This window comes from Trachurus japonicus, chromosome 11 (assembly GCF_045865225.1).
Source record: "Trachurus japonicus isolate A0001 chromosome 11, Traja_1.0".
NCBI classification, from domain to species: Eukaryota; Metazoa; Chordata; class Actinopteri; order Carangiformes; family Carangidae; genus Trachurus; species Trachurus japonicus.
In genome coordinates, this window is record NC_140917.1 from 18,105,803 (window position 1) to 18,117,154 (window position 11,352).

Consider the following 11,352-nt stretch of genomic DNA (forward strand, 5'->3'; position numbering starts at 1 on the left):
ATTTTGACTGCATGTGTTAGTGTCAGCTGCTTGGCGACGCTGGTGAGACAGTGGCAATTGAGAAGTAGGAAAGAATGGCGGCAAGTTAAACTGCGTTGCAACTACACTTAAAGTTATGAGCAAAACACAGACTGTTGTTGGTTGTTGGTCACACACACGCCCACATCGGTTACAATCCATCTACCATCTACTGATTGCATCTGTCCACCACACGTCCCAGTCAATCCATCAGGGAAACATGACTGAAGTCTTCTGATATTATGAAAAGTACCTCAGGATGTTTAGTCTGTATCCTAGCAACGACTTAATGGAGAACTTCACATGGAACTTCAGCAGTTGCCACGGGTGGGATGTACACAGGTGTTGTTATGATATGAAAAAGTGTCAATGGTCATCACTCTTGGTGATAAAGAAGGCTTCCACGTTTTAGGGATAAAAAAAAAAAAGTCAAGATGAGTGGCCAAGGCAACTCCAGCTCGGTTTACAATCAACTCCGTCTGCAGGGGATGCTTTGTGACGCAGTCCTCAAAGCTGAGGATGTCGAGTTTCCAGTCCACAAGATCATCCTCTGTTTCAGCCCTTACTTCAGGTGATTACTGATCTCAAGAGGGAAGGGATTACTGATCTCAAGAGGGAAGCATATAAATAACCAGAAACAAAACAGTAAGTTTTGTTTCAATGAATGATATACTGTAAGTCTGAGAAATAACTCAATATTAACAGAGTTAGGCTACTTACACAATGGGATATTTCGGGCGGAAGTTTGTTGATATTTCTTTACAAATAAGTCACATGGAAATCAATTTTGGTTGAAAATTGTATGTTATAGTAGTCCCATATCGCTCATTATTAGGCTGACTTTATGTACCCAGACAGTTCTGCCATTGTCCTGGGTTCATTGACTTTTAAGGTTCATGGTACATTGGGAAGGCACCTTCAATGAAAATTACTAAAAGGAGTTAATATTATTATTGTCAGTGTCATATAGTTGAGTATTCATGTCTCTCTTCTGCTGTGCCTCCATCCTCACCCTCAGGGCTCTCTTCACTCGCTGGCAGACCCCAGACTGCAGGGTCTCCACCATACCTGGCGTGTCTCCCGACATGTTACAGCAAATCATACAGTTTGCATACACTGGCTCTGTTTCTGTGACGGAGGACAACGTTCAGGAGCTGATGATGGCCGCTAATCAGTTCAAAGTGACAGACATGGTGCAAATCTGCTCCAGCTTCATCAGTGAGAGGCTCAGCCCAGAGAACTGCATCGGTGTCTGGAAGCTCACACACATCTGCCACAGCCCTGAGCTGCAGCTCAAGGCCTACCGCTACATCATTGACCACTTTGACGAGGTTGTTCCCTGCGAAGAGTTCCTGCAGTTCACTGTGGAGGAACTCCTTGAGATGATTGGGAGAGATGACCTCAATGTAAGAAAGGAGTCAACTGTGTATGAGGCCATCATTCGCTGGATCACCCACATGCCTGAGGAGCGAGAACAACACCTGCCTGCACTTTATTCTAAGGTGCAATAATTTTTCTGTCTTTACATTTAGTCCAGATTTACATTTCCAGAGATTCACTGATGGTGCTGATGATGATGCTTTGACACTAAACTTGGTCCATTTGGGGAAAAAATATTTTATTGCTGGCTTCAAAAATAGTCTAATTAGTCATGATTGGGTAACATTTGCTAAAAAGGAAATCATGTAGTTTATCATTATTATTATTATTATTTAGTAGAAGTAGGACAAAGTTTTGAAGGACTGATTGTTGAAACATTGGTGGTTTTGCTGTTTTCATGGGGTTTGTTTACAATAAGAGAAATCCTCGGACAAAACAGAAGATAAAGAGTAAATGGGTAGAAAATATTCATAACATGTCAACATGCAGAGCATCAGCACAATTTAGACCCTCATTTTTACAGTATGTTACAGTCCCTATAGCTGAAGTACAGTTAGATATACTCTGCCCTCTTGTTTCTGTGTAGGTTCGTCTGGCCTTGACAAGTGCAAAGTACCTCAACGTCCATATATTGAACAATGACCTGGTGAAGAAAAACTTTGAGTGCCTTCAAATTACCCACACTGCCTTTGAAGCCTTGTGTCACATGCTCATAAATAGTCTCCCAGTGCCCTGTTTTCGTAATCCTCAAGCCCGTCCTCGTCTGCCCAACGCCGTCTTGTTGGCGATTGGTGGCTGGAGCAATGGTGGTCCAAGTAACGTCATGGAGGCCTACGATTTCAGAGCTGACCGCTGGTTAAACGTGACAAACAATAATATGGAGCTTCCACATGCATATCATGGCACTGCTTTCCTCGGTGGGTTTGTCTACTGTGTTGGCGGCTATGAGAGGATGGAGTATTTCAACAGTGTGCGCAGGTTTGACCCAACCACCAACACATGGCGGGAAGTGGCACCCATGAACTATCGTCGCTGCTATGTGAGCGTCACAGTGCTGAACGGGTTCATCTATGCCCTGGGAGGCTACGATGGAGATCGCCCACTGAACAGTGCAGAGCGCTACAACCCGGAAACCAACCAGTGGACTCTTATTCAACACATGAAGGAAGAGAGAGGTGATGCCAGCTGCACAACACTCCATGGCAGGGTTGGTTATTAATTTTCCTTTGATGGTGTTGAAACATTTCTGAATTTAATACCGGGAACACAGTCACTAGCTGAAAACCAAGCTCATACAGTATACTACTGTCCTCCTTTTGTTTTCAGATTTACATTTGTGGCGGTTTCAATGGGAATGAATGCCTACACACAGCTGAATACTACTCTCCAAAAACGGACCGATGGACACTGATCACCCCAATGATCAGCAGGCGCAGTGGACTTGGGGTTATTGCCTATGCAGACCATGTGTTTGCAGTAAGAACATGAAACACTGCTTAAAATCACACATTACTCGAAATGCATGTTAAATTAATTAATTCATTCATTCATTCATTCATTCAATCCTTTATTTAAACTCGGAGATATATTGAAGAGTAACCTCATTTACAATATAGCCGAGATGAAACATAAAACACACAAGGACAGAAGACAAGACATTTGAAACATACAAAAACATAACAGAATACCAGAATATAAATTGAAACATAGTTAAAAGCACGAGCAGTTAGAGGTAAAATAAGATGTAGTTATGGCTTTAAATTGTCCCATTGATAAAAGTGAGGTAAGTTTCAAATGATTCTGCAGAGTGTTCCAGGTTGTAGGTGCACAGTAAGAGTCTGGTCTTTCCAAGTTCGGTCTTTCCAAGTTCGGTGTTAACTGAGGGAACCTGCAGTGTGAGCCAGTCTTTTGAGCGTGTGCGATAGAGACCTCATGCTAATTATGACTCTGTTGCATTGTCAAACTTTAGTGTGTAAGCTTGCTAACATGAATATAATATTAACATAAGTTAACATTGAGACATTACAAGCCATCTTGGGCACAAGATGGGGATAAATGTCTGCACCAAATGTTTTGGCAACCTGCTCAATACATACAGTATTAAGACTTTTTACTCAAAACCGCAAATGTCAGCCTCATGGTGGCACTAGAGCAAAAGTCATGGGATCATTAAAGGAAACATATCATGCACCTTTTCCACAAATTAAAATAGTTCCCAGGTGTCTTAAAGACATGTCTGTGACATGCTTTGGTCAAAATACCCCAAGGATCAAACATCACAGCACTCTTTTCATCCGCTGAAAACAGCCCTATTCAGAATGGCTGGTTTTAGTCCCTGTCCCTTTAAATGTAAATGAACCACTGCTTGCCCCACCTCGCCCCTTCTACCAGTACCAGTATTCACAGCTAGGGTTTGTATTATGCAAATTCGAAAACTAATGACATCATTGTCAGACAACTGAGGGAACAGCTCGTAAAACCACATGGATTTTAACCTAGGGTGCCTGCAAATTACAGATTTTTTTTGTCAATTCTCACATTTTGGGGGTTGGAAGGCAAGGCAAACACCCGAATACATGTTTAAGAGCCTTCAAAAAGTGATATTTCCCTAATATTTATTTTTTATTTAACCTTTATTTAACCAGGAATAATCCCATTGAGATTCAGAATCTCTTTTGCAAGGGGGTCCTGGCCAAGAAAGCAGCACAGTACATCCATATCAAGTACACATTTGGACAACATCAACAAAACAAACGTAAAAACAGCTAAAACAGTAACAGCAAATCACATCAATACATTATAATCACCAGCTGCGTTCGGTGAGAGAACATGTGCATTCAGTAGTCAAATAGTCCTTGATCCTAGCTTTAAAATCTTCCATACTTGGGAGATAATCCAATTTAAGATGACTCTGTAATTTATACCAGGACGAGGGTGCAAATGCTTTGAAGGCACTTTCCCCAAAGACAGTCCGTGTACGAGGAATAGTATACATTATCAATCTATCGTGCCTGAGACTACAGCTTCTGGTGTTGACTTTAGGAACCAAGAGAGAACACAAATAAGGAGGCAAGTCACACAGGATGGCCTTATAAAGAAAACAATACCAGTGTTCCCATCTACAATTGTACAAAGAAGGCCAGCCAACACTCTCATAAAGACTACAGTGATGAGTACGAAAACATAAATCTGTTACAAATCTTAATGCTGCATGATACACCGAATCCAGCATTTTCAGAGAGGAGAGATTTGCATGCATGTATAAGATATCACCATAGTCAAGTATTGATACAAAAGTTGCCTGAATCAGTAATATCAGCAATATGTTCCCTTTAAAGTCACCACTTTTTTGTGCCAATCCATTCAGCATATGTAGAGATTTTAACCAGCTAAGCAAAAACTGCCTATTAATTGTTACAACAATGAAGAGAGAGTAAAAATACTTTGTGAATGTGGAATTTATTCATTAGCTAATCCAACTGCTTTCTGACTCCATTACTCTACCTCTCCTCCCCAGGTTGGTGGCTTTGACGGCAACGCCCGTCTACAGACGGTTGAGGCCTACAGCCCCCAGACCGACTCCTGGAACAATGTGGCCCAGATGTTGACCCCACGCAGCAACTTTGGCATCGAAGTAATCGATGATCATCTCTTTGCTATCGGGGGCTTCGATGGCTCCAGCACCAGCTATAGAACGGAGTACTATGACGCTGCGACAGATCAGTGGACTTCAGCCTGTAGGATGGAGATCTACCGCCATGCCCTCAGCTGCTGTGTGGTGTACGGATTCCCCAACTTGAGTGACTATGCTTACCCTCGTGATGACCTTTTTGACTTGGACTTGAAGTCTGAAGACGCTGCGTAATATTTTTCAGTTCCTGGCCTGTATTTCTAAACTTAGACTTTATTTGTCCCCTCGGGGAAATTTTTCTCACAGCAACGTCTACATTTCACAATGTCCACCACAGTGCCAAATCTTTATTTTGAGCATTAAATTGTTGTTAATGCTGTGATTTCTATAGTGTTTCAGTTTAAGAACTTGTGGGTTTGAGGTTTAACAAACAAGCAGACTGAGGGTTTGATCCAGAGGGGACAATGGCAGAAGGTAGATAACTGGCTCCTGATAAATCTAGCTCTCTGCCCTCTGTGGCATTTTTCAAACCAATCTGTTGTAGCTACACAGCAGAGGACTGGTAACAGATAGCTGATGTTAGCGGATAGTAACAGCTGGAATCCCTCAGTTAAATACCAGATAAAAAGGTCCAGATGATCCCCTCTAAGACAATTCTGTCTAAGAGATATAATACTGAATTCATCCAAATATTGGACAAAAAAAAAGACCGAACTAGAAAATCTGCAAAAGAAAATATGACAGGATGTCGCTCGACTACCAAACCTACACAATGTCTTCAGTGTTTCATTCCATTTCAAGCATAAATTGAAAATGGTTGTGAAGACCCAGGGATGGAAACACACTTATTGACAGACACAGGGAGACAAAATCAGAATTCAGGAGTGAAAGAAATAGAAAAAGAAAATAGAGTGAAAAAGAGAGAAAGAGACCTGCAGAGAAAAGCATGTACAGGAATAATGTCAGAGGAATTCGGTCTCAATATAAATTGGTGCTGTCACATGACTTTCTGGCTGGTAGATATTTATTTAACCAAGGGTCTGTTCTTGCCAAAAATTCAGGTTATGATTTAGCAAACACCCAATTGACCACTGATAATCTGTGATTTGACTCCAATATTCCTATATTCATGATGTTACTGAGGCTTCAATTAAATCCGACATGACCTTTACAATAGTGTAAATGTATATCAAGTCACATCAGGTAAATTTTATGCTACAACCTACTTGTGGACATAAAGAAATACATTTCTTACTGAAGTAATCTACTACAACCTGCAGCCTCATAAAAGACCATTGAACCACAACTGAACATTAGAGACAATCTCAACTAAAACTGGCCACAGCCATATTATGATATCTGGCTGGAAACTGAAATTTTCTGATGGTGAGATACTAGCTGTCAGACATCCAAGCACTTTACCCTGCCCCCAAGTCAAGGCTTCATTCATCACCTGCTTCCATCAAAAGCTGATTCAGAGAGGATGAAGTTTTTATAAAACTTTCAGTGTGAGAGGATGACTTAAGGCTCAGCCATAGTGTTGTGTTTTCATATCCTATCCATGCTGGGTTGTCAAATGGATTAACAACACTAAATTTTCCAGTGGGATTAACTGATAGAGGTAATGTAGGGGTTAAGTGGAGAGAAGCCCTACCATATAGCTTCAAATTAAACCATTCATAATGTTCATTTTATAATACTTAGATTATAATAATTGGTGTAGCTAACTGGAGTGTGTGGAGTGAAAAACTCAACTGTTTTCGGATGTGGGTTATTATTTATCAAAAATATCAGCATATTTTGAAGTACTCTTTATGATGCTTTTTGAAACAAGTACAGATGGACAATGAAATCATTAAATGAAAAATAACAGTTGAACCATGTTTGTAATGTCTGCTTGCTGAATTTGTTTTATTTATGTATTTGTTTTATCCTTACTCAACAAACTTGTTACAGTATGTGCCCAAATCTCTGCATTACTAAATATGGATTTTTTTCAGCTCACTCAAGAGCCTATTTTATATTATTTTCCTGATGTTTGATGGACATTACACAAAGACAAAATCATTATAAGAAAATTATATATAGGAAAATATAATTTTCCATAGGTTACTGCAAGGCACTGACAGGTTGTCATTATGATGTAATAAGGTTCAGTTCTAGAATCCCACTGTGATGTGACAGAACACAATTCTGTGTTCACCCAACATTCTTGGTGAGACTCGAGAGACAAACCCAACCAGCACCACAATGAGGGAAGGCTGCCACGTTTGAGAAAAGAAGTCAACATGAGTGACCCAGGCATGTCTTTAGAAAACTCCGGCTCAGTGTACAATGAACTCCGTCTGCAGGGAATACTTTGCGACATAGTCCTCAAAGCTGAGGATGTCGATTTTCCAGTTCATAAGATCATCCTCTGTAACTGCAGCCCTTACTTCAGGTGAGTTGATAACTAATCTAAAGAGGGAAGTAGAAGTATATACATTAAATAACCAGAACAACACTTAGTATTGTTTCTGCTAGCAATGTCAGTCTGAGTCTCAACAGAGTTAAATCTACAATGAGATATTTGGGGGTGTTGTTGTTTGAGTGGAGACTATAGTTAAGTTATATTTTGGAAGTTTGTTGATAGTTCTTTTCAGTGAGTCACATGGAAATTCATTTTGACCGCATATTGTATCAGTATTAGTCCCGTACAACTAATTTGAAGCTGATTTCAGTGTTCAGGAATCTGCCAAATCAAACAAAACAAAAAGGAAATGTTGAAAAGAACCTAATTAAACTGTGGACTGTGTGAAGAGTAAACAGTTAAAACATACAGCCCTAAACATAATGCTATGCTTTAACTTATTACATTTATAAATTATTCATTTAATTTAACATGAGAAATATAACCAGACTGTTATAATAGTTTTTCATTGTGCAGGGTTCATTGGCTTTTAAGGTTCATGTATACTGGGGCAGTGGCGTGCACAGATTTTTGAAGGGCAGGGGCGAAAAGGAAAAAAAAGGGCAAATACAGTACATTGCGTCCTCGCCACTGAAGGGGGCACTTTAGCATGTGTTTTTCAATAATTGGGCCATGAGGGGGGGACTGACTCAGTAATCAGTCACTGGAATCAGTTACTTCTTAAAAGAGTTTATTGTATTATTGTCAGTGTCATATGGTTGAGTATTAATTTCTCTCTTCTGCTGTGCTTCCATCCTCACCCTCAGGGCTCTCTTCACTCGCTGGCAGACCCCAGACTGCAGGGTCTCCACCATACCCGGCGTGTCTCCCGACATGTTACAGCAAATCATACAGTTTGCATACACTGGCTGTGTTTCTGTGACGGAGGACAATGTACAGGAGCTGATGATGGCCGCTGATCAGTTCAATATAACAGACGTTGTGAAAACCTGCTCCAGCTTCATCAGTGAGAGGCTCAGCCCAGAGAACTGCATCGGTGTCTGGAAGCTCACACACATCTGCCTCAGCCCTGAGCTGCAGCTCAAGGCCTACCGCTACATCATTGGCCAATTTGACGAGGTTGTTCCCTGCGAAGAGTTCCTGCAGTTCACTGTGGAGGAACTCCTTGAGATGACTGGGAGAGATGACCTCAATGTAAGAAAGGAGTCAACTGTGTATGAGGCCATCATTCGCTGGATCACCCACATGCCTGAGGAGCGAGCAGGACATATGGCTGCACTTTATTCTAAGGTGCAATAATTTTTCTGTCTTTATATTTAGTCCAGATTTACATTTCCAGTGATTCGCTGATGGTGCCGATGATGATGCTTTGGCACTACACTTGGTCTAATTAGTCCTGTTTGAGTAACATTTGCTAAAAACCTCTTTGTCCATCTGTTTTAGGTAACCATCTAGTTTTTTTTATAGATTTTTTTAATTATTATTATATTATTCTATTATTTAGTAGAAATAGGACAAAGTTTTGAAAGACTGATTGTTGAAACATTGTTGGTTTTGCTGTTTTCATGGGATTTGTTTACAATAAGAGATACTGAGGACAAAACAGACTTGTCACATAAAGATAAAATTAAAGCAATCAGAGTAATCAGCATAAATGGGTAAAAAAAAAAAATTCATAAAATGCATGCAGAACATCAGCACAGTTTAGACACTTATTCTTACAATATACTACAATCCCCATAGCTGAAGTACAGTTAGATATTGTTGTTCATCCTGTGTAGGTTCGTCTGGCCTTGACAAGTGCAGAGTACCTCAGGGTCCATATATTGTCCAATGACCTGGTGAAGAAAAACGCTGAGTGCCTTCAAATGACCCACACTGCCTTGGAAACCTTGTATCACATCATCACAAACAGTCCCCCAGTGCCCAGTTTCCGTAACCCTGAAGCCCGCCCTCGTCTGCCCAACGCCGTCTTGTTGGCGATTGGTGGTTGGAGCGGAGGTGATCCAACTAACGGCATTGAGGCCTACGATTTCAGAGCTGACCGCTGGTTAAACGTAACAAACAATATGGAGCGTCCACGTGCATATCATGGCACTGCTTTCTTCGGTGGGTTTGTCTACTGCGTTGGCGGCTTTGACAGGGTGGAGCATTTCAACAGCGTGCGCAGGTTTGACCCGACCACCAACACATGGCAGGAAGTGGCACCCATGTACTGCCGCCGCTGCTATGTGAGCGTCACAGTGCTGAACGGGTTCATCTATGCCATGGGAGGATACAATGGACATTATCGACTCAGCAGTGCAGAGCGCTACAACCCGGAAACCAACCAGTGGTCTTATATTGCACACATGAACGAACAAAGGAGCGACGCCAGCTGCACAACACTCCATGGCAGGGTTGGTGATTAATTTTCTTTTAACACTGTTGAAACATTTCTGAATGTAATACCAGGAACACAGTCACTAGCTGAAAACCAATTTTATATACTGTCCTCCTTTTGTTTTCAGGTTTACATTTGTGGCGGTTTCAATGGGAATGAATGCCTACACACAGCTGAATACTACTCTCCAGAATTGGACCAATGGACACTGATCGCCCCCATGGAAAGCAGGCGCAGTGGAATCGGGGTCATTGCCTATGCAGACCATGTGTTTGCAGTAAGAACGTGAAACACTGCTTACTCATTACAATGAATGGAGATAAAAAAAATACTTGACTCCATTACTCTACTTCTCCTCTCCAGGTTGGTGGCTTTGACGGCAACGCCCGTCTGCAGACTGTTGAGGCCTACAGCCCCCAGACCGACTCCTGGCACAATGTGTCCCAGATGTTGACCCCACGCAGCAACTTTGGCATCGAAGTAATCGATGATCATCTCTTTGCTGTCGGAGGCTTCAATGGCTCCAGCACCAGCTTTAATGTTGAGTACTATGACGCTACGACAGATCAGTGGACTTCAGCCTGTGGGATGGAGATCTACCGCAGTGCCCTCAGCTGCTGTGTGGTGTACGGATTCCCCAACTTGAGTGACTATGCTTACCCTCGTGACAACCTGCCATTGTTCCAATTGGAGACCGAAAACGTAGAGTCTGAAGAGTCTGTGTAACATTTTTCAGTGCTGCCCTGTACCACCCTGGCAAGATCTGAAAATGAAATACATTTCTTTTGAGCATTAAATTGTTGTTAATGTTGTGATTTCTATAGTGTTTTAGCTTAAGAACTTGTGGGTTTGAGGTTTAACAAACAAGCAGACTGAGGGTTTGATCCAGAGGGGACAATGGCAGAAGGTAGCTACCTGGTTCCTGATAAATCTAGCTCTCTGCCCTCTGTGGCATTTTCCAAACCAATCTGTTGTAGCTACACAGCAGTGGACTGGTAACAGATAGCTGATATAAGCGGATAGTAACAGCTGGAATCCCTCAGTTATACTCAAAATGCATCATAATGATATTTGAATCACCTTTATTTTGAAAATGGAAATAATGAAAATACCAGATGGAAAGGACAAGATGATCCCCTCTAAGACAATCCTGTCTAAGAGATATAATACTGAATTCATCCAAATATTGGACAAAAAAAAAAGACCAAACCAGAAAATCTGCAAAAGAAAATGTGACAGGATGTGGCTCGACTACCAAACCTACACAATGTCTTCAGTGTTTCCATTCAGGTTTTCAAGCATAAATTGAAAATGTCCATGAAGACTTGGGGATGTTAACACACTTATTGACAGACACAGGGAGACAAAATCAGAATTCAGGAGTGAAAGAAATAGGTAAAGAAAATAGGGTGAAATTAAATCCCACATGACTTTTCCAAAAAAGTAAAGTAAATTTATATCAAGTCACTTGAGGTAAACTTTATGCTACAACCTGTTATGGACATAAAGAAATGTTACTTACTTTCTTAC

The 11,352-nt window shown here is 41.2% G+C and overlaps 2 protein-coding genes across 3 annotated transcripts; both read left to right on the forward strand.

The window, feature by feature from the left end:
• Window positions 1-351: 351 nt before the first annotated feature.
• LOC146978642 (kelch-like protein 10) lies at window positions 352-5,411 on the forward strand. 2 transcript variants are annotated; one of them, XM_085791472.1, is made up of 5 exons: window positions 353-589; window positions 1,037-1,520; window positions 1,985-2,605; window positions 2,725-2,874; window positions 4,916-5,411. In XM_085791472.1, the coding sequence occupies exons 1-5, from the start codon at window positions 453-455 to the stop codon at window positions 5,261-5,263; spliced, it is 1,740 nt and encodes a 579-aa protein (XP_085647598.1). In that variant the 5' UTR covers window positions 353-452; the 3' UTR covers window positions 5,264-5,411. The 2 variants fall into 2 exon arrangements, with proteins under 2 accessions (XP_085647599.1, XP_085647598.1); XM_085791473.1 differs by lacking the exon at window positions 2,725-2,874 and having other exon boundaries at window positions 352-589.
• Window positions 5,412-7,215: 1,804 nt separating this feature from the next.
• LOC146978643 (kelch-like protein 10) lies at window positions 7,216-10,619 on the forward strand. The gene is made up of 5 exons (XM_085791471.1): window positions 7,216-7,469; window positions 8,246-8,729; window positions 9,221-9,838; window positions 9,950-10,099; window positions 10,186-10,619. The coding sequence occupies exons 1-5, from the start codon at window positions 7,318-7,320 to the stop codon at window positions 10,546-10,548; spliced, it is 1,767 nt and encodes a 588-aa protein (XP_085647597.1). The 5' UTR covers window positions 7,216-7,317; the 3' UTR covers window positions 10,549-10,619.
• Window positions 10,620-11,352: the final 733 nt, after the last annotated feature.